This window comes from Podarcis erhardii, assembly GCF_964252035.2.
Source record: "Podarcis erhardii genome assembly, chromosome: 3".
Lineage (NCBI taxonomy): Eukaryota > Metazoa > Chordata > Lepidosauria > Squamata > Lacertidae > Podarcis > Podarcis erhardii.
The window spans coordinates 93,775,682-93,800,058 of NC_138507.1; the positions used below are offsets into that span (position 1 = coordinate 93,775,682).

The 24,377-nt window shown below is 40.8% G+C and overlaps 1 protein-coding gene across 4 annotated transcripts in view; it reads right to left on the reverse strand.

The window, feature by feature from the left end:
* Nucleotides 1–24,377, reverse strand: part of DISP1 (dispatched RND transporter family member 1) — an 87,114-nt gene that overhangs the window by 36,383 nt on the left and 26,354 nt on the right. The window contains exons 1-2 of one of the 4 annotated variants that reach the window (XM_081857776.1): nt 9,244–9,522; nt 556–732 (exon numbers count right to left, since the gene is read on the reverse strand). In XM_081857776.1, the coding sequence (XP_081713902.1) occupies nt 556–659 (104 nt within the window). In that variant the 5' untranslated portion in view covers nt 660–732; nt 9,244–9,522. Of the gene's footprint in view, nt 1–190; nt 733–1,509; nt 1,793–9,243; nt 9,523–24,377 lie in introns of those variants that run through there. The other 3 variants (XM_081857777.1, XM_081857774.1, XM_081857775.1) reach the window with 3 other exon arrangements.

Below are 24,377 nucleotides of genomic sequence, written 5' to 3' on the forward strand. Positions count from 1 at the left end.
CACTATAGCAAAGAGCCACTGTCCTCCTAGTGGTCCAGCAATAAAACTGCTAGCACATTTGCAAAGTTAAGTAGGGTGTGGTATGGTTTCAAATTGGATGGGGGACCATATGTTGAGATTCCTGCATTGCAGGGGGTTGGACTAGATGACCCTTGTAATCCCTTCCAATCTACAATTCGAATATACTTACCGTATATTGGCTATGTGTTGTTGCACAGGCTGATGCTGAAAATGTTCAGGCCACTGATGATGTAGGCAGAATGAAGGCGAGGACTGAAGACAGCAGGCAGTCTGATACAAGGGTGTATGTTTTTGGCAAGCAGATGCTGAATATTCTGTATGAAGGTTTGGGCAGCAGGAAGTTAATGGAGATGGCGCCGCATTGCCAGACAGTGAAAGGCATTCTTGCTGATTACAATGGTGATTTAGAGGCTGATGATGGTATGGGCAAGGGCGACAACACTGTGATAATACCTGTGGAGTTCTTTGGTCATCTACAGGCAGAAACGATGGTTTTAGCATGCCATTAAGTTGAAGGCACCCATTTGCACTCACTTTTCTTCTTGTGGTTTCCTTAGGTGGGAGGTTTTGGACGGCAACATTGCCATCACTGGTTGCAAGGAGATCAGGACTAGTTGCGTTGGTCGGGATGTTACCATTGCTCAGAACGACAAAGTCATTGCTCCCATTGCTTGTAGCCATGCTCCAAAGTTCTGGTGGTCTGCAATGCTTCTAGAAGGGAGAAAAAGAAAGAAAGTTAAAAATGAAAAAGGCACAATTTTGTCAATAATATACTGGTCTCAGTGTTCTATATGATCTGCTGAATAAAGAAAAACCTGGATTAAGGATGCACCAAGTATCTGTACAGTTACAAGTAGGGCTGGGCGATAGCTGGTTTTCACCATCACAATATGTCGCCAGCTAAACATCGCCGTATACCAATACAGTGGTACCTCAGGTTAAGTACTTAATTTGTTCTGGAGGTCCGTTCTCAACCTGAAACTGTTCTTAACCTGAAGCACCACTTTAGCTAATGGGGACTCCTGCTGCCGCCGCGCCACAGGACCACGATTTCTGTTCTCATCCTGAAGCAAAGTTCTTAACCTGAGGTAATAGTTCTGGATTAGCGGAGTCTGTAACCTGAAGCGTATGTAACCCGAGGTACCACTGTATATCACAATGTCTAAAATAAGGATGGAACTAAGTACAGTATGGTTCGAATCCCCATGACAGGGTGAGCTCCCATTGCTCAGTCCCAGCTCCTGCCAACCTAGCAGTTCAAAAGCACATCAAAGTGCAAGTAGATAAATAGGTACTGCTCCAGCGGGAAGGTAAACGGCGTTTCCGTGCACTGCTCTGGTTTTGCCAGAAGCGACTTAGTCATGCTGGCCACATGACCCAGAAAAACTGTCTGCAGACAAACATCAGCTCCCTTGACCAGTAAAGCGAGATGAGCACCACAAGCCCAGAGTTGTTAGCGACTGGACTTAACTGTCAGGGGTCCTTTACCTTTTTAAGTACAGTATAGACATTGGCTGGCTTCACGTCCCCCCCCCCCCAATCTTGACTTCTGCATTGTCCTTGACCACTGACCAAGCTAACTGCAAATGAATTTGAGTCCAACAACACTGGGCAAAGGTTAGTTACCCTGATCTAGAAGAAGAAACTGCTACCACTGATTTAACATCTTTAGAATGTACATAACATTAAAGCTTTGTGATTGTTAATAGCTTGCTAAGATTCTGCTTGCTCTACAGGGACCCATAAACATTAATTTTCTCTTTCTTCTCTACTACTGAGCTGTTAAGAGTGCCTGAAACTGTACAGCCAGCCAAGCTATTTAATTGGTTCATCACTAATATCGAACAGAAGGTGCTATGCACAATGGAATGCTGCCCATAGCAACCCTGGATGCTGATTCTCAGAGCCATTTGGGTTTGGAATCCTCAATGCCTAAAGCTAAAGGAGGTGGGGGAGGAAAAGCCCTGAATAATGTAACTTAAAACTATTTGTTCTATGTTACACTCAGACACTCTGCAAAGTTAATACCAAACGGCAACCAGTCAAAACTTGACAGCATTTTCAAGACAGGAATATTTTCCTTCAGAATCCAATTCCTTGCATTCCTATGTTTAATATTCTTTCCCGACCCACTGCACCCTAAACCAGTAGACTCCATTAAAAAGTTACTGAACACACACTTGCCAAGTTTAAATTTAAGCAGCTGAATGAAGCTGGTTGCTGTCTGAAAATATTTAATTTTTAAAATACTGTATGGCTGAAGTAGAGTAGTTTTCTCATGGATTGCTTGGCAATTTCAGAATGGCTACAGAAAGGGATAAGCACACAATTAAAAAGAAGAATATTTTCTGTACACTTTTCCTTTTGTGCAATAGATTCAGAAGCACGTTGACACGCTAGAGAATCACTATCTTCTGAACAGGAAATTTAAGCATCCAAGTCAACCAATAGCTTCTTCCATATTTTCATTAGGATTTCTAAAGCAGTAGGTATAAACATTTATTGATCTGAACTCCGGGCAACCCAAAAAGGTCATGACTGGGACAAGACAGACCAATTCCTTTGCTGTTAGGATGCAAATACGCAAAAAGGCAGCTGAAAAATGACTTTATGACCTACCAAGTCTACAGAGAACATTTTGTGGTTTCTTTGTTCTCTGTGATGAGAGGGCAAAGATTAGCAGGTTCCCGGCTGCTCATGATAAGAGACAAGAGCTGCAGCAGACACACACAAATCAGCAATAAAAGAGCAGCAAGCTAGCAACAAAAAGAACAGTGAAACCCATGTGTTTTAACCTGCTTGCAAAATGCTGAAAGGGAAGGTGTCAAACTGTGGGAGGCTATTCCACAGAACCTGGTGGGGAAAGAGGTCCTGCTTCTCATGGGGCTCCTGCAGCAAGCTGTTGCCCCAAAGAGAAGAACAGACTGCGGGGAAGGTTGAAAATTGTAGTTCTGGTGTTAAGAATGGAGAGGGGGCTGCCAGGGTATCATCTGGAGAACTGGTTTACCAGGCTTCAGCAGACTTGTCTGAATTTGTTCTGAGTCTGGCACTATGACCAAAATACAAGAAGCAAAGGTGTATATGGCTATGGTAGCAGTTTATTACAGAACTCCAGAAAGGGGGGGGTGGAGAGAGAGCTTTGTTCCTTTCTCTTTTTAATTCTACAACTGATTCTCCATTCTGGGGGTTTCTCTTTCTGCTAAGACAACCACTCAAGTAAAGGATTTACCTTGGTATGGGATGGTTAGTACATCAGCAATGGCAATATCTTTCTCTTTTCATCTCCCCCCCTTTTTTTCTTTCCTTTGGTGTCCTCTGCTCAGGGCCAGTTTTGGGGTCCAAGGATTACACCCACATGAAGGCAGTAGATGAATGGAAGGACCCTGTGAGTGGTAGGGGAAAGGAGGACATCCCAGGATGAGAGATTGGAAGAAGAAAGGAAAGTTCCCAGGTGAGAGCTGGGAGGGTCCACCACTTTCTGTGTGAGACAAAGGTTAAGAGCTACCTTTGAGACAGGACTCTGTGTTTTCTTCTCTCTCTGTTTTAATTTATACAAATCTCTTTTATCTTATTGTATTATGAAAAAGCTTTAATAATGATTTTAAAATATTCTGATGTTATGTCAAGGTGCAGGAATATCTTTCATCTGAGTTTTGAGACTACAGACAGAAAACTCATGACCATCAGGTTTAATTTCAACGCCATCAGTAATGTACTTTGGACTCAGCATTAAACATCAAACTGCAAACAAACAATAGCAACTTCAGTCTCTACCCACAGTTGCACAGAAGGCAAAGCAACTCCCAAACGTTCCTCTAGGTCAGGCATAGGCAAACTCGGTCCTCCAGATGTTTTGGGACTACAATTCCCATCATCCCTGACCACTGGTCTTGTTAGCTAGGGATGATGGGAGTTGTAGTCCCAGAACATCTGGAGGGCTGAGTTTGCCTATGCCTGCTCTAGATAGTCAGAACCCATGCCCATATCCTCAGGCCAAACCAAGTGAAAGTGATCCCACAAACCTGGACCAGACGGTACTCAAGGAATGTCCCCGAGATCTGCTTCAACAGTAGCATCAAATTAGGGATGGAAATTAGTGACTTTGCCCTCAAAGTGCTTCACAAAACTAGTACAGTGGGCTACTCAGTGATCTGTTGCTACATCTGCTGGGCTGATACTAACCAGACCCTTCAGCTTTAGGAAAAGGTCCCCTAGGTAGTTCACAGAGTATGCAATTGTGGCTATAAACTGAGCCGTCTCTGATGCCATCACCTCCACATAGACTCTCACCTGTGTTTGGTCCAAGACTTTAAGGAACAACTGTAATGCTGTACTGCACTCAGACATGTGTGCAGGATTTTGTGTTCACTCAAGTGAATATTAATTTTAGATGTGGGTAAACCTCTCCCATTCCTTCAGGCCAAGATGACGTATTTCATTACTCTGAAGAGGTTTTTTATGTTATTATTAAGAAAGGGTGTGGGGGTGGGAGAAGGAGGCTTAAAAAAACATTGGTTCAAGAAAAGCCATCTGGACTAACACCACTTACTATTGAAAAAGACAAGTGCAAAATCAGGTGGGAATGAAGTACTGGAAATGTGGTTTCATTTGCAGAGCATTATAAATCTTTAGATGGCCTTAGGAACCAGCTAATTAGCTGTTGTACCATTCATCCCCAGCCTCTCCTAAATCCAACAAAAACTCAACTTAAAAAACTGATGACAACTGTTCTATAACATTTAACCTAGATTCAACTTGCACATGAAATTATTTCATATATAAGCTGGAAAAGAAAGCTCCCAAGCAAACAATCCTGGTTTAGGGGGGTTGTGCTGTTTAAATCAGGCATAGGCAAACTCGGCCCTCTAGATGTTTTGGGACTACAGCTCCCATCATCCCTGACCACTAGCTAGGGATGATGGGAGTTGTAGTCCCAAAACATCTAGAGGGCCAAGTTTGCCTATGCCTGGTTTAAATCATTGAATTCCTGCCAGATAAAGAGATTGCAGTATGCTAGCTGATGGAAATATGTCTTCTCATTCTAAAGTCTTCATTAAGGTGTTTTCCTTAAAATGCTGCAAGACAGACAAACTAAGCAATATGCAACAGAGTGATATGCAACAACCTGCATAATTATTAAAATAAATTTTATGATTTTCTACAGAATGTTTATACAGCAAGCCTGCACCCTTCCGCTACTCTTGTTTTACAACAAAATTATGTGGGTGTCTGGGTGAGAGAGAAGCGACAGACGGCCCTTGATATTTGGATTTTCTATCTATCTCTCAAGCCAGTATTCCTAAGGCAATTAAGGAGATTTTAAAATGCTTAATGTCATTGATCTTACCCAGTGCTTTTTTTCTTTAAAAAAAAAAAGTTTAAGGGTACTCTCATTTTCCTACTTATACTAAAATACTGCCCCTCAATGAGGTCAAACTTAGATTCACAAAATGTTTAGGGGTATGCGCCCCCCCAGAAAAAAGCACTGATCTTAGCTTCCGGCTCTCAGCTAGACATTTTTGAAATTCCCTAGTGCTATTCACAGGCCAAGGGAGTCTCCCACAGTTTCCTGGCACTTGCTTTTCATTTTGTTTATAGGCCGCTAGCTATACACTGAACACTTGTCTTTAACTATGATAACTTATTCCTCGAGGAAGCTCTGTTTCTGCAGAATGCCATTCCCTAATTGAAGCAGTTTAGGTCTACTTTAATGTGTACAATGAAAATGTGTGTGTGTTAAATCCAACAAGCTTGCTGTAATAAGTATTAACAAGTTCAACATGGTTAAAATAAAGTATTTTAACTCCTTTCCTTCAAACAAGGGTGGAGGCATATGCTTGCATAGCCCTCTTCCCTCGATCACCACCTGAGCAGAGCCCTTTTCTGTCTCCTCCTAATAAGAGCTTGGAGCTGAGAGCACTCATGTATTAAGGTAAGTAGGATGCCCATTATCTGATTCTTCACCCTTGAAGCTTGGATGTGAATGTTTCCTCAGCCATTTTTTGCACAGGCGATGGGTTTTAATTATGTACAGGTGTAAGTATATGTTATTGCAGATGCTACTTAAAATTTACATCCTTCTTAAACCTAAATCAATCATTAATGCATAGCGTTTGCTCACAACACATGAATTCAGAGGGGTCACTCAGCTGATTGTTGCAAATATTCATTTGCTAAAATCCTCATATGTATGTGTCACACACACACTGAACTTTTATACTGTCTTTCATCATTCTTGACTCCAGGGTGTGTTATAAACATATAAAGCAGATAAAACCAATTCTCAAATGAATTGTTTATTTTTTTAAAATGCTATGGACGCATTATATAGTCTCAACACCTATGAAGGCTGGGGAAGTATGTAATCCACCAAAAGAATGGCCGGGGAAACCCAGCCAGATGGGTGCGGTATTATTAATTATTATTATTATTACTACTACTACTACTACTACTACTACACTGTAGGTGCCACTAGCCAAACATCCAAGGGGAGGGTGTTTTAAATCTGGGCCTCTACTGTCCTATTCTTCTTCTTTGGTGATCACTCTAGCAGAGTAAGACTGTCTTCCATGAACATGGTCTTAAAGAGAAAGCTGGTTCTTGTGTCACAACATAATCCACCAGTCCCTCATAAAGAGCTAAATGGATCCATCACATTATTCAACACCTTCCAAATCACGAAACATTTTTAGGATTAATCTTCTCTCGTATTTAAGTGTTTTGTTGCATTACTGCCAATCCACATCCCAAAAGACTTGATGTTTCTGCCCTGACCTTATAATAATAATAATAATAATTTTTTATTTATACCCCACTCTCCCCAGCCAAGGCCGGGCTCAGAGCGGCTTACAAACAATAATAAAAACAAGAAGAAAGATTACAACTTAAAAACAAAAATAAAATACAACATTAAAATAATGGAACATAAAAATATTAAAATGTAGCCTCGTCACAGGAGAAGGAAAAGAAAAGAAAGAGAGAGAGAGAGAGAGAGAGAGAGGGAGGGAGGGAATCAAATTGGCTCCAAGCCAAAGGCCGGGCGGAACAACTCTGTCTTACAGGCCCTGCGGAAAGAAATCAGACCCTGCAGGGCCCTGGTCTCATGAGGCAGAGCGTTCCACCAGGCCGGAGCCAGAGTTGAAAAGGCCCTGGCTCTGGTCGAAGCCAATCTAACTTCCTTAGGGCCCGGGACCACTAGGGTGTTGCTATTTATGGACCTTGAGGCTCTCTGTGGGGCATACCGGGAGAGGCGGTCCCGTAGGTACGAGGGTCCCAGGCCGTGAAGGGCTTTAAAGGTCAAAAGCAGCACCTTAAATCTGACCCTGTACTCCACCGGGAGCCAGTGCAGCTTGAAAAGCACTGGGTGAATATGCTCCCATGGCAGGGACCCTGTGAGGAGCCTCGCTGCAGCATTCTGCACCCGCTGGAGTTTCTGGGACAGCTTCAAGGGCAGCCCCGCATAGAGAAAGACCCCGCATAGACCTTGAGAAATTATTTCATTTCCTGGGCTGAAGGCTGGGCTAGGAATTGCAATTCTACTGACAGGGATTTTCCAGATATCACCATGCCAAGGTAATAAAAATTGCTTTACAGATAGGCACAGAGAATGCACATTAATTCAGCACTGGCAGCAATGGAGTGAAGGAATGACTGCTGGGAATAGCAGTAAGGATGGAGAGATGAAGTTAAAAGCCATATATTTTTTAATCTGTCAACAGGTTAACTTACCTAGAAGAAGCTAAAGGTAAAGATTAAATGCAAGTGTAAGAACAACCCACGTAATGGGTTCTCGCCTTTATTGGGATGATAACAAACTAACTAGAAGGGACTTTAATATACAATTGTAGTTTCTGTTTAGAATAACACTGTACAACTTAAAGTAAATTGAGATGAAAAAATTAAATGTATTAGGTAACTTGAGGAACTGGCAGAACTCTTAGCTAAATATGTCAATAGCTTCTTCACCAAACAGCAAAAGAGCCATTTTTAAGAGTTAGGTAAATTTACAAATAACATTTTAGACTAGAAATTATATGCTTGCAAGACATCCCTGTATCAAGCAAGGAAAGCTGTGCACTCTTAGCACAATGCAAAAGGATTCTAAGAATCCTAATGCAAGAAGTTTAAATCATACACCCTACAATTTTAAGCACCGTCATTACACTAAATCTTATATACACACCTTAATGACTTCATTGCTATGTAAAGGAAAGTTTTCATTATGATAAATCCTTTATTCTTACAAAAATGCTACACACACACAGTGATATGCTATTTTTCAGCTGAAAAATGAAATAACTTGTACTGAAAATGAACTGAAACATGTACAGGAACCCACAATAAATTATGTAAACAGGGAATGTCAATATTTAGAGTAACCCACAGCAGTAGAAAATCCTGTTAAGATAATGCACAACTGTAAAAGAATTGTTCTGCTACATGCATTTGAAAGGCACATAACACAGTAAGTTTGAAACCGATTTTGGATAATGTGTATTATCTAGAACCTTCCAGTGTGCTCTGCTAACAAAAGTTGCAAAGCTGAATTAAATTAAACTGGCTTTGACACACAGGAATCATTAAGGACAGCTGAGCTATGATTTTAGAATATAACTGGTTAAATGTTTTTGTATCTAAACATGTGCACACTTTTCAAAGTGACAATATAGTTCGAATACCTTTAGAATTCTGCACTTAATAACTGTGTTTTGTTGTAAAAAAAGTCATAAAACCATACAATATTTTAGTATGCTAAATAGACATACGATGAACATGTTTTAAATGACATTCAGTGCAGGTTTCCTAATCTCAGTTTATCAGATGAGAAAATTGCTTGTTGTACATGCATATCCCCAAGTAAATTTAAGATACCAATCAAGTTTAATTGCTGAATGCCTTCTGCCAGTTTTGCAGTCACATTCTGCTTCCTTAAAAACAATACCTACTTGCATTTGTTCTCTTCAATCACTATAAAAGCATTTTGCCTTCTGTTGGGTCCGAACAAAACCAGGAAATCTCTTACTTTAGACACGTTCCCTGGCAGCCCCTTAAGTTTTGCCACACTTAATTCTCAGGCTTTTTAAGTCTCCCCCTTCAACTGCAGTCTCATTGTAAGTCAACAATCATATGCATACTTAACACGGCTTTGCAAAAACAAACAAACAAACAAACAAACAAACAAACAAACAAACCCATAAGTTCTTAATACTTGCATTAACTCACCCAATTATTCTGAAATTCCTGGCTTAAACCGCATCAAAAAATGTAGGGCAGAAACTAGAGATAAATATTTGGGGAGGAAATCTCTCCTTGATTGCCAAATAAAAACAGTGTTGAAGAATTAAAATCGTTATCTTGAAATGAACTAAAGAAAACTCGAAGCTATATGCACGATCTTTTATGAAGTCTTCGCGGCAAAAGCTGTTGGTTAACTGCTCAGAACAGCAGAGACAAAATAGCTGGTTGAGGCTGCTCTGCAATACTGCAGAGAGGAGTCGGTATGACATGCACATGCAAATTGCCTTAAATCAGGCTTGCTGGGGGCTGGAATTTCTAGCTCTCTTTCTCCTATTGGACAGTCGAATTTCTCTCCTAACGAGCCTCAAGGGGCAAGGGCTCAGTGGTAACAGCTGGTATGGCAAAGGCTTGATTTCCATGCAAGGTTAGAAAGGCAGGATATTACCATTAACATGCCCCCCCACCGTTTCTGCAGGAGAAGCTCATAATATTGCTGCTAAACATATCTGTGTTTTTCCTCTTAAACTGAACTAGTTGCTAGATTAAGACTCTTTCAGATGGCCTTATTTGGTTTGCTATTTTAGAGAAACTTTAAACTCCTTTAAACTTAGTTGGTCTTTAAGGTGCTACTGGAAGGAATTTTTTTATTTTGTTTAAACTCCAGCGTCCAGGTACCTCATTTGTAAGATTTGTATATGGATTTTTCACTACACTTTGCAAACATAGGTCCACTCTACACTAAGAACAGCAGAGAAGCATGGCTGGGTCAGTCCCAAAAAAGTCTACCAATTCCAACATTCAGCTACCAACAGAGGCCAGGCCAGTCAAATGCATCTGGGAAGTTCACAAGCAGGGAATAAAGGCAATAATCCTCTCCCATTGTTCTCCAGATCCCAGCAACTGGTATGCAGAGGCATTCCGTCTCTGAACCTGGAAGGTTCTATTTAGGTATCATTTCGAATAGATCTATCCTCCGCAAACTTGTCTACCCTTTTAAAAGACATTTAAGTCTGGAGATGCCACTGCCACCAAATCTTGTGGCACCTTCTTTTATGTCTCCTGAATCTGCGGTCACATCATTTATTTTTCCGGAATCTGAGGTCAAAAGGTGTGCAAAAGGAGGAAATCATAGAATTGTAGAGTTGGAAGGGATCCATAGGCTCATATAGTCCACCCCCCTGCAACACAGGAATATGCAGCTGTCCCATACAGGGATTGAACCTGCAATCTTGGCGTTACCAGCACTACGCTCTAAACAACAAAAGCTGAATGAATTTGTTGCATCTTTACTGAAGAAGATACAGGACAGAGCCCAGTCCCTGAACTAACTTTCTCAGGAAGGAAGTTTGAGAAACTGAGGTAAACAGCTGTGACAAGAGATGGAAATCTAGGTCTTGCTGACAAAATAAAAAGCAATACATCATCAGTTCCAGATGGCATCCACCCAAGAGATTTCAAATGTGAAATTGCTTATCTTCTAACAAAAAAATTTAACTTGTAAGATCAGCCTCCGTTACAGAAGGCTGAAAATTGGACAGTGTAACAGCTATTTTTATAAAGGGATAGAGGGCAGGAAGATCTAGAAAATTACATGTCCATTCTGGGAAAACTGAAAGAAAGCAATACTGATAATAAAGCTAGAATTACCAAGCACTTAGAACAGGGGTCAGCAACCTTTTTCAGCCATGGGCCAGTCCACCATCCCTCAGACCAGGTGGTGGGCCAGACTATATTTTGAAAAAATAAAATAAAATAAAATAATGAACGAAATTTTATGCCCCACAAATAACCCAGAGACACCTTTTAAATAAAAGCACACATTCTACTCACGTAAAAACACCAGACAGGCCCCACAAATAACCCAGAGATGCATTTTAAATAAAAGGACACATTCTACTCATGTAAAAACACGCTGATTCCCTGACCGTCCGTGGGCCGGATTGAGAAGGCAATTGGGCCACATCTGGCCCCCAGGCCTTAGGCTGCCTACCCCTGACTTAGAAGAATAAGTCTTAGTGAAAAGAAACCCTGCCTGTATGACCTTTTTAGCGTTGATTTATTTGGATTATTTTTATAGACCACTTATATTTAAACAAATCCACTTGAAGCTGTTTTGTTCTTCGAGTGTCAAAAAGCATGTGGATAGGGGCAATCTAGATGGCACTGCATACTCTGACTTTCAAAAAGCTCTTGGCAAACTCCCTCATCAAAGAGGAAGCTAAGCCAAGCTTACTCATGAGGTAAGAGGGCAGGCCCTCTTATGGATCAGTAGTGGGTTAAAGAACAGGAAGCAGACTGTAAAAAAATAAAACAAAGACAGTTCTCACAATGTAAGGATGTAAGAAGCAGAGTCCCTCAGGATCTATATTGGGACCTGAGCTTTTAAACTTGTTCATAAGTGACCTGGAGTTAGGAATGAATAGTGAGAGAGCAAAGTTTGCTGGTGACAACAAATGGTCAAAACAAAAAGGCACTGAGAGGAGTTTGAAAAGGATCTACCCAAATGTGGTAAATGGGCAATAAAATTGCAACGGCAAAACGAACAAGCGGAAAGTGATGCATGTTGGGGCGAAAATTAAAAATAAATAAAAATCTAACCTCATATATATGGTGCCTGAACTGGCAGTAACTGACAAGGAAAGAAATCCTATGGTTGTAGTGGATGGTTGGTTGAAGATGCTGACCCAGCTATGGCAAAAGCACATTGCATGTTAGGGAGCACAAATAGGAAGAATCATAGGATTGCAGAGTTGGAAGGGACCCTGACGTTCATCTAGTATTCTAGTCCAATCCCCTGCAATGCAGAAATATGCCGCTGTCCCACATGGGGATTGAACCTGCAACCTTGGTGCTATCAGCACTATGCTCTAATCAACTGAGCACAAATCTACATGTTGTGCTCATGCAGAATTCCCATAGTATCACTGTGAGAACATGATGCTGGCCTAGATGGCCAGCTGGTCTGATCCAGAGGGCTCTTCTTATGTTCTTAAATCGGCCATTTAACTTGTTGATTTAAATCACTGAAATAAAATATCTCTCCACTGCGATTCAGAGCACTGCAGTAATTAATCTAGAAAGGAACATACCACAGTGCCCAAATCACCATCTTCCAGGAAGGCATATTACATATTACATTCTTTTTTTTATTACACTATATCAGAAGAGGTGAATGACACTCATGGGTACAACTGTCAACCAAGCATCCGGGAGTAAAGGTGAGACAGGAATAATAAACTCTGGGTGGCTTCCAACAAAAGATTAAAAATACATTAAAACATCAGTCATTAAAAACTTCCCTAAACAGGGCAGCAAGAATTCCCAAGTTATGCAACTGCTCCTTTAAAGGTAACTGGAACCACACTCTTCCACAAATGACATGCACCATTGTCCTGGGAAAGCTACAATAGTCAAGGGCTGAGAAAAAGATTCTATGCACCTCAGTGGAACATCATTCCTTAGGTTTCATATGCAATACTCTGGCCATTACCTCCTTGAAGGCGTTATTAGTGAGCAAGAGCTTGTGCAAAATGGTTAAGTTGTATAGCCCAATATAATTCTAGCCCTAGGACTACTGTCTGGAGACTAGAGCGGCCCTTGACAATACAGACCCAGACATGAATTACTGCCAAATCAGAGACTTGCACATATTACTCAGCTTAGCATTATGCAGCATCCTAGTAACCAGAGAAATGTTGAAGAAAGATGTAGCCAAACTCTCAAAAATAAGAACAAGCATTTTGTTAACATGTGAAGACAGGCTGAAAACCAATGGAAGACTACAGAAATGCAACTGGCCTCTATGGCAGTATGGCAGCCACTTCTCATTAAACACGTATGAAAAGCAGTAAGATGCCTAGTTCAGCTGTGAAGTCACAATTCATGAGCAGTAGAAATCTGTCTCTTTTGTTTCTATGGCTAGTGATGATCATTTCCCACAAGCATGATTTTATCAGCCAATTTTCTGCTACCTACTGCTTTTCAGACACAAAAATCTTCTCTTTCTATAAATAAATAGGTGTGGTTGTGAAAGAGACGTGTAGTGAAGACAGGCATTTAAGTAAAGAAACCAAAAGGGTTTCATACAATAGAGGCCGACTAATAACCTCAGCAGGCATGCTTTAATTTCAATTATTTATGGATAAGCTAACCAACAATATAACCTCTTGAGTTCAAAAGGAACACTACACACACCTGTGGAGTTTCAATCAAACCACAAAATCTGTTAAACAGGCTGATCTCCGCTACACACAGTCAGCTGGTTATAAGCAAAGGAATGTGTGACATTGGTGGAGTTGGGTCATATGTATCTTACCTTAGCAGCTTAAAAGCTCTGGTGGCGTATTATGAGGTATGATAGCTGGCCCTATGCCAACCTTAATAGCACTTATGGACCTATAAACATAAGAATGCATACATGCATATTATATTCTGCAAATATGCAGGAATAAGTCCAAAGAAATTAAATAAGTACAGTCTGACTTGCTTTTTCCCTGCTGGCTAATTCAATCATTTGTTTCGTAATGTACCCCAAGGTCCAGTTATTCTGACAACTAAGAGACAACCTCATCTGATCTTGGAATAACAGCATGCACTATGGTGTGTTGTTGTTGTTTAGTCGTTTAGTCGTGTCCGACTCCTCATGACCCCATGGACCAGAGCACGCCAGGCACTCCTGTTTTCCACTGCTTCCCGCAGTTTGGTCAAACTCATGCTGGTAGCTTCGAGAACACTGTCCAACCATCTCGTCCTCTGTCGTCCCCTTCTCCTTGTGCTCTCAATCTTTCCCAACATCAGGGTCTTTTCCAGGGAGTCTTCTCTTCTCATGAGGTGGCCAAAGTATTGGAGCCTCAGCTTCAGGATCTGTCCTTCCAGTGAGCACTCAGGGCTGATTTCCTTAAGAATGGATAGGTTTGGTGTGTACTATGACTTAAGTTGTCGCTTTGAGGCAGCTGATGGTATGGTATCTTTCAAGATCACATTGTCCTATGTACGGTGAAAAATTACTACTAGCAACTACTATTACTACATCACTGTGCCCATTTTCCTTCCCCCAGATGATAAAACCCTTGGACACGTCATTTTTTAAACCGAGCAAGATCCACAAGAGGAGGAAGATGGCTAGAGGATTGCATTATTCTGTTAAAAATAAGAAAATATCTATGGTACCCAAGCATTAAGCAGGGAGTGGACACTATGCTTATCCCTTCTCACATGTGCAACAGTGCACACATGGGGAGGAATAATGCCTTCAACAATTTCAAGTTGTTTGTGAATATGTTCTCATTTTGACACATTTCCTGTGTATTTGGCTACTCATAACAGCAACTTGCCATGCATTTGTAGTACCACATAAAGTAACTGCAAGTGATCTCAGAATAAGTATAAAAATGTAAATATTAAAATTTATGTTATGATTTTAAAAGTCACAACACAAACAAATCATGCAGATCAGTTCAGTCGTTCCCCCCATCATACACCATAAAGGCTTGTTAAACAACTGATGTAAACCAAAATTATTGAAAGAAATCAAACAACTGCAGCGTATGGTTTAAAATATTAAAAGGTGCAAAAATTTGCATGTTTAAAATAACATTCAAAATGTGTACCTTTCTCAAAATGTATAAAATTGGATGAGGAAATTAAATTGTTTCAACAGTCATAGAAGCTTGACTTTCTAAAGTAGAGTTTAACACGCCTGTTTGTAACTTCAAGTAAGTTGCCTGATCTGACAAACATGCACCAATAATAAATGACTTACACTGGAGCGCAGCTGTACTAACATTTATACAAAGTTACACAGTCATATGCATTCCATTATCACAGGTGTTGGCTTTCCACTATGAGTTACAACTAATAGGAAACTTGAACAAGTATACGCAAACCCCCAGACTGGGCTATTTTTACAAGCAGCCAAGGCAGGAGATGATATGAGTCCATCACCCGTAAACATAATAAATGATGCAAAAAGCCACATGCAGCACTTCATAAATTGGACAAGGTTGGTACTTTAGAAATCCCACCATCTCGATGTTACACACTGATTACATTGCTTGGCAGGCATCTAGAGAAGACATCACCTGTCCATTTATGTACAATGCTGTTAGAACAAAAAAGGAAGTATTCTCAATTCTACCTTGTGAGAATTAAGACAAGGTGAAAAGCACAACCACCATATTGGAGCTAGCTGTCTAACTGCACCCACCCACACCCTGGTCAACTCTTAAAAGTTTAGAAGCCGCACTGTATTCAAGGGAAACCATTCAAGGGAAACCCAGCCAGATGGGTGGGGTATGTATTAGTTAATTATTATTAGTAACATGAAGAGTCCTAGCAATCTCTATTGTTACTAGTTTCAGGAGAACTAGTAACAATAGATCTCTCAGCAGCTTTCGGTATCATCAGTCATGGAATTCTGGAGCAGCGGTCCAAGCTGGGTGGAGACAACACTGGGTTGTAGTGATTCTGCTTATATGTGGGTAGCTGGTTCCAGGTGATTCTGGACCACATAGCATTTCCGTCTCAGGGTCTTGCAGCAGTGTTCAAAATTCTCCCAGTGCCAGGCGTGTTGTGCTACTGGCGCAGGTCCAATTATTGTTCTTATTCATTTCATGTCTATACCGCTTTACATTTTAAAGGGGGAAAAAATCAAAGCAGTTTACAACACATTTAAACATCAAATACCGGTAAATAATAATAATAATAATAATAATAATAATAATAATAATAATAATAATAATTTATTATTTATACCCCGCCCATCTGGCTGAGTTTCCCCAGCCACTCTGGGCGGCTCCCAATCAAGTGTTAAAAACAGTACAGCGTTACATATTAAAAACTTCCCTGAACAGGGCTGCCTTAAGATGTCTTCTGAATGTCAGGTAGTTGTTTATCTCTTTGACATCTGATGGGAGGGCGTTCCATAGGGCAGGCGCCACTACCGAGAAGGCCCTCTGTCTGGTTCCCTGTAGCCTCACTTCTCGCAATGAGGGAACCGCCAGAAGGCCCTCGGCGCTGGATCTCAGTGTCTAGGCTGAACGATGGGGGTAGAGACGCTCCTTCAGGTATACAGGACCGAGGCTGTTTAAGGCTTTAAAGGTCAGCACCAACACTTTGAATCGTGCTCAGAAACGTACTGGGAGCCAATGCAGATCTCTCAGAACTGGTGTTATGTGGTCCCAGCGGCCACTCCCAGTCACCAGTCTAGCTGCCGCATTCTGGATTAATTGCAGTTTCCGGGTCACCTTCAAAGGTAGCCCCACGTAGAGCGCGTTGCAGTAGTCCAAGCGGGAGATAACTAGAGCATGCACCACTCTGGCGAGACAGTTCACGGGCAGGTAGGGTCTTAGCCTGCGTACCAGGTGGAGCTGGTAGACAGCTGCCCTGGACACAGAGTCAACCTGAGCCTCCATGGACAGCTGTGAGTCCAAAATGACTCCCAGGCTGCGCACCTGGTCCTTCAGGGGCACAGGTACCCCATTCAGGACCAGGGAATCCCCCACACCCACCCGCTCCCTGTCCCCCCAAAACAGTACATCAAATACAACAACACAGAATAAAACAGATTCAAGCTTGAAGGAAAATATTTCAGATCCTTTTCTATGAGACATTTTGCTTCTCAACCTAACCTACCTCACAAGGGTGTTATGTGGATTAACTGAGCAGTGGAAGAACCATGTACTCCTTGTAGAAAAAGCTGGGATATAAATATATTAAATAAGCCCTTCTGCTTGCCTGCTTTAGAAAGCTGGAGGGGCCAGCTAGATGGAGACGTCCATTGCCAACCTAGCATCCAGAGATTTCCACATGGTTGCCAGTTGCAAAACTCACCCAGCTAATTTAGAACACTACCTTTCATTATTAACTAGCATTATGCAAGACTGTTATTGATGTTTTATGTCTGTTTTCATCATGGCTATGTTTTTAAGCTCTATGAGATGATATCAACTATTTACATGGCCAGATGAATCGGAGTGCAGCCATTAATTAAAAAAAAAAAAAAAACCTGTGCTGCTTTGCATCTTATGATGGCTTGTTTGGTTTACTCGATTTGCGTTTTTTAGCATTTAACAAATGGATATTCTATAACACTGTATTACATTCTCTGCAGGCTTCTGGAATCTGCCTGTGCTAAAGTTTTTCCATACACAAAGGGGGAGGCTGTGAATGTTCAATTAGGGACAACTTAAGCTATGTATATGGCTCTCATAAATGTTTCTTTTATCAAATGAACAGTTATGGCATCAACCTGGGAGGTTGATGCTTAAGTCAGAGAACTGTAACACCATGGACTCTAATAGCTGCCTTTATTCAGCACCTACACTTTTTCCTGCTTAGGGTAATGCAATAAGTATTAAGACTACAGGAGTTTTTTTCTTTACAAAAGAGGTCCAAGTGATTTGAGTAAACGGACATTGCAACAGCTCATACAGAAGGTTTTATCTGATCTGAGATTTGCTGACACACTAATGAAGGCTGAAGCAGACAAGGCAAGAGAAAATGTTGTTTGAGCACAAATTTAAATGTTTATTCACTAGGCTGCTTGGGTTTGAGAGCACTGCCCAAACACAGCTCTTCCAATGCGGAGACAATATTTTCTAGTTGTCTCTTGGCAAAGAGATGGGAGCCTGGGAATTCCTCTTGCATGCAGATAAATCAATGGCCGGGCTTTGAGAGAGCTAACCTTCAGTGCCTTCAGAAGCATGTGTTAAATGTCTCTGGGACGCTCCAGTTTTGCATAGCTCACACTAAATGAAAACCACCAGCTCTAATTATAAGCTGGTAACTTTTAAAAATGGATTAGTTCAACAAATATATGAGATAATTTTTATTATTATTTGAAAACAATGCATAAATTCAACTATTTTTTTTCAAACCAGAAGCCCAAATTCAACATTTTTTTGACTGTCAGTGCAAGGGCTGTGACAGTAACATTAAGCACAAGAATAATGGCTGCACAATAAGAAATCCATCGCAATACTAGCGGAAACTTGTTATGCAACAAGTATCAGGGATACCATAATCTGCTTCACAACCAGCAACAATAACTGTTCTGCCTTGCGGCCCGTCTCCTGTGCAAGCCATTCCACTAGCACAACTAGTACACTACTAAGGGACTTTAACTTACTGTGACTTATTTAATAAAGTTATCATTAATTTCAAGGCAATAAGTCATAGAAATCGCTAATCATCATGTGCATTTAAGATTATTTGAACATGTGTTGGCTCACTCTTGCAAGTACTGGGAAACCCAGCCAGATGGGTGGGTATAAATAAAATAATAATAATAATAATAATAATAATAATAATAATTTAATTAAGTACCCTAATACCTTCATTTTTTTAAAAAAAGCTCTGACATTACATCGATTTGACAGTCTCTGAAGAGACAGAAGGAAATAATCCATTGTGCCTCCTTGCCACAAATTTATCAGGGCTCCTTTCCAAACTCACCAAGGCTATGGGAAACGTTCAACCCATTTACAGTTGCACCAGCTTAACATTCAAAAAACCTAAGCCATGAGCAATGAAGGAGGTATATGCTCCCACTGCACAGCTTTCCGTAGCCCTTAAACTAATGCAGGATTTGTCAGCCTCCTCACTGTTATTCACAAGTAAGAAAATATAGTTGAATGATGATCAATTATCTAACTACAATATATATCATAGCTGTTTTTGGAAGCTCTGTATGTGAAGGCGCTTCAGGCTCCATTTTCTCCAACAGCAATGAGTGAAGAGCTGTACTTGCAGAAAAGCTAATATTACGCATATGAAACTGGTTCTTTCCCCACACCCATGACAATGAAGTTGGGGGGGGGGAGGAAACCCACCTGTAATTCTCAGTGTTATTTTACTTTTAAAAGTGTGTTGTAATGCTGATAAGTGTTTTAACACTTAGTTCCAAATTAACTTTGTCAGCCTTTGCATTCTACAGGCTCTCAGTTTCCTTTCAAAAACTTTTTCAACATCTGTAATACCAGTGAAAAGGGTATTCCAAAAAGGGTTTGGAAAAGGGGTTCCAAAAAATACTGATGATGGGGACAAATTTCACACAACATATGAGTCTGCTAATTAATTCCATGCCAACCACAGCACAGAGACAGACAGACAGACAGACAGACAGACAGACAGACAGACAGACAGACAGTGCAAGCCTCAGACTCCATCTTCAACAGTCTAAAACAACTTTCTTTCTTCTCACATTCCCAAGTCCCTAAAACCTGTAGCCAGGCCAGAAAGTTATGAGGACAGAGCCCACATACTGTATATGGCTGGGCAAATTGGAACTGTTGTAATACTAGAACTATGTAAAACTTTGGAAGTACACCGATATTCCAATAGCGTTCATAGTAATTTGTCAAAACAAAACAAATTCCTTCCAGTAGCACCTTAAAGACCAACTAAGTCAGTTCTTGGTATGAGCTTTCGTGTGCATGCACACTTCTTCAGATACACTGAAACAGAAGTTTCCAGACCCTTCTATATAGTGAGAAGGTGGGGAGGGGTATTACTCAGAAGGGTGGTGGGAATGGGTGATTGGCAGATAGCTGTGATGAGCCTGTTGACGACTCTTAACGACTGCAATAGGTCTTACAGGAAAAAGCAAGGGGTGAAAAGGTGAAAAATGGCTTTGTCATGTATAATGAGATAAGAATCCAAGGTCTTTGTTCAGACCAGGTTTTTCCATGGTTTTGAGTTTGGTGATAAGTTGTAATTCAGCAGCTTCTCTTTCCAGTCTATTTCTGAAATTCCTTTGTAGTAAAACAGCTACTTTGAGATCTTGTATAGAATGTCCTGGGAGATTGAAATGTTCTCCTACTGGTTTCTCTGTCTTGTGATTCCTGATGTCCGATTTATGTCCGTTTATTCTTTGGCGTAAGGTCTGGCCTGTTTGTCCAATATAGAGAGCTGAAGGACACTGTTGGCATTTTATGGCATACACAATGTTAGACGATGTATGCCATAAAATGCCAACAGTGTCCTTCAGCTCTCTATATTGGACAAACAGCCATTTTTCACCTTTTCACCCCTTGCTTTTTCCTGTAAGACCTATTGCAGTCGTTAAGAGTCGTCAACAGGCTCATCACAGCTATCTGCCAATCACCCATTCCCACCACCCTTCTGAGTAATACCCCTCCCCACCTTCTCACTATATAGAAGGGTCTGGAAACTTCTGTTTCAGTGTATCTGAAGAAGTGTGCATGCACACGAAAGCTCATACCAAGAACTGACTTAGTTGGTCTTTAAGGTGCTACTGGAAGGAATTTGTTTTGTTTTGACTATGGCAGACCAACACGGCTACCTATCTGTAACATATTAATTTGTGTATAGTTTCATGGTAAGGAACAGAAAGTTAAGAATCAAGGGTTATTATATAACTGATTTATACCAAGAGTGTTCTTAAAAAGAGAACACTTTTAGAGCTTAGAGAAAGCTTAACTCCTCTTCAAAGTACAAAATCTCCTAACCCCTGTTTAAATACACTACACATGCACCTTGACCCTTCAAAAACGTTTTTTTTTTAAAAAAAAAAATCTTCCCTGGGGGGAAAGAGGCCTAGCTCATAATTTCTGTATTAAACTCTGTACTATTAGCTAAGGAATGGAATTATTAGTGACAGGTTCACTGAATTACCTGAGAGGTCACTAGAGCTTCCTCAAAATCTAAAACTGCCACCATAAATTTAACTAATGACAAATGATTTTTTTAAGCTACCAGAAGGAGATGTGCACAGGATAAAAACTCTTCCAAACAGCAAGTTAGGCACTGCACAACAGTCTTCTACAGCAATGACAGAGGCATCAAACTGATATGCATCAATGCTAGTTTAGATGCTGCTTTCACAATTGCGCTATAACTTTTACAATCCACACAGTAAAAATGAGAAGCCAAGGACGAAAATGTAATTGATGATGGCAATCCCATGCACTTAAACATGAACTTTCCCAATCAATTGAGAACATTTGCGGGGAAGGGTCTGATTCTGAAGCCAAGAAGAGTTCACAGATGCAAAGTACAAAACTACCCTATCACCTATAGCTTTTCTCCCCAAAGTGTTTTGCCAATGCACAGCAGAAGAGTGGGGGCTGCAGGTAAGGAGGCTTTGAATTTCATCTGTATGCCCCTTTTTGTCTTAAAACTTGGACCCTGCTCTAAGTTCCCGGGACAATTCTTGTTTAAGCACATGGAAGTGCCATAATCCTATCTAGTTTGGAATCAAATCAGAAGCTGATTCCTGATCAATACACTTGAGGGCAATTTCATTTCCCCATAAGTTAACCTGTGTAAAGTAACTGACCATGAAACAGTCATCAATTTTGAGAAAACAGAAAGGCTATTCACCTGGTGTTGATACAAACATATCAAAGATGAAATGAAGGCGCTGCTCTGAAACAGAAAGTTTTGTCATGAACTAAATATTTGTTTAGCACCAATTAGGTGCTGGTCTGATCACACACACAAGCACACACACACACACACACAAAATTAGCCTACTAGGGGCACCTCTGCCTTGAAGTGAAAATTATCTGAAAGCTACAGGGATGAGTGTGCATCACAAAGAAGCAGCCAACTTCTGAAGTGGGTAAGAGAGCCATCCATATTTTGAAATAACCCATCTGCGAAACAGAACTTCTCCCCTGAGCCTTCCCCAATGGTAGGGAAACAAAGGCCGATATAATGATTCTATAGTAGGACCCTGAAAACTGTCAAAATGAAAAAACCCAGAGCGTAACCCTACAATATCTGAAAGGGCATTCCAGGGGCTGCAAGTTAGGTCAAATCTACCCCTCCAACGTCAGATATCTGACGTTGGCTGGTTCCCTCCCTATGGCTGGTTCCTTCAAAGCCAACAGATGTTAGAGTTCCATAATCTGAAGAAGCAGAAGGGGGCTATCTTGAGATGTGGCTTGCGTCCAAAGTCCTCCTGGCACTCTGACAGACCACAAACCAGAGAGAAATTTAAATAAACTTCTGAGCATGTCTAAATCTCTCCTTCCCTTTTCCTCTACCTCATGGTAGACCACATGTTTTGTATGGAAAAGGACCCAGGATCAATCTTTGGTATCTCTAGGTAGGGATGAGAAAGACTCCTGTCTGAAAAGCCACTGGCAGTCAAAGGGGAAGGGAAAGCGTTAAGAGTACAGTTGTTGTTGGAAACTTGCATATAGGCCCAGCCAGGTGCAGGATAAAGCAGTTCAAATGCCTTCAGTTCCTCTCCCTTGTAACCTTAGGAATGCAGCCTTAATATTAAAACAAATGCATGTTTGAGTTGTAGGATCTTAATCAAAGTGATCTCAAATAACCTTAGTAAAAGTGGAGTAACTATATATAAAAAGTAACAACCAACGGTACATAAAATGCAAAATAACAAGTTTCACAGACCCTTCCTTTTCCCTCTCTCCAAGATATACTTGTTAAAGTGTCATCATGTCCAATCTCAGGGCTGAACTGCACAAGGCCTTTTTTGTATATTTGCCCCCCTTGTAAAAGCAACGTGTGCAATGATCATGACATCACCCTCCAAAACCAAAGGTTTCTGACAAGCATTCTCAGTAATCTGAAGGCTAATGAAAACAGTGTCTGGATTGGCTCCACCCCTATAATTTCTCAAAAGGGTTGGTGTGCTGTATCACACTTCTACCCAACAATACAGGCTACAGTTCAGGTCAGGGGAAATTATGCACAATACACTGAGAGTACAGAACCATCAGTGCTCGTTCACACTCTGCTCATCATCAGTTGCTCATGAAGATCAGAAACAAAAGCACTTTAAAGCAGGCAAGTACGGAAAAAGAAAAAGAAGGCAAGCAGACACTGACATTGCTAGCTACCAAATTGTTCTGACAAAAAACAACTTTCATTTGGTCTAATTGAATGAAAAAAGTTAAGCAATTTAGAATGTGACAAACCCATGGACCAGTAATTTTAATGTGATTTTTAATGTGATTGTTCTTTTAATATTCACAGATATGTTAAATAAGCAGCCAGCCATACAACGGGCTCTGCTAAAATCTACTAAGAGCAGAGCCATGACTTTGTACTGCTTCTCATCATTAAATAATCTGGCTAAACCTTATAGCAAATTTGTGCTTTTCCAAGTGCAGTAATGAGAAGGAAATAAAACATAAAACTAGCCAGCTCAACCCCCCCCCCCCAAAAAAAAACAGCGGGTCTTCATAGAGCTATAGTAGAAACAGAATATTTTTGTTATGGCAGAGAAATTGTGTGGCTGCTTGCCTGGCTGGAAGGTAGGAGCTGAAAGAGATTTAGTGTATGAGGACTGACTTGGACTTCAAACTATTTGCTCAAGAGGCATTTTCCTAAATTCAAGTACTGTACATAAAAGATCTCAGGTTCAATACCTTGCACTTAACTGTTTGTGTGTGTTTAACATGTCCAACGACCATTATTAGAGTGACAAGAATAAAGCAGAATTGAGTCCAGAGAGAAAATGAAATTCTGATAATACTTTAATGCTACCCAACTGAACAAGAACAGCATATAATATGATGAGAAATAAAGGGGGGGGGGGTTGTCTTTGTTACGTCAAGCCTTAAAAGGGAGGAAACTGCCTGCAGAACCACTTTCCTCTCCAATTCCTCCATTACTCAAATTTCAATCTTCCTCTTCACTCACAGCCAAAACCCAACAGCCTAGAACCTCCAGCCAATTAAGTTTGCTGTCAGTTAGACCAATAACAGAATTAACCTCTTAAGATCCTGATAGCTCGGTTGGTCGAGCATGAGACTCTTAATCTCAGAGTTGTGGGTCTGAGCCCCGTGTTGGGCAAAAAGATTCCTGCATTGCAAGGGGTTGGACCAGATGACCCTTGTTGTCCCTTCTAACTCTATGATTCTATAAGTCACACACTGAATGTTCTCTGCAGCTGTAGTTCCAACAAAGACTACTAAACAAAAATCAGTTTTTCGCTTGCTACAGCTGGAGATTTGAGCTACAAGGAACTAGAAATATTTGGATGCCTAAAATCAGCAGGCAGAAGGTCCTGCTGTATTTCCCCTGCTGGATCAAAAGGTCAGGCTCTTAGGTATTTAAGCCAGGCATGGCCAATCTACTTATTTGACTTTCCCCTTGTTGGCATCCATCTGTCTCAGGATCCA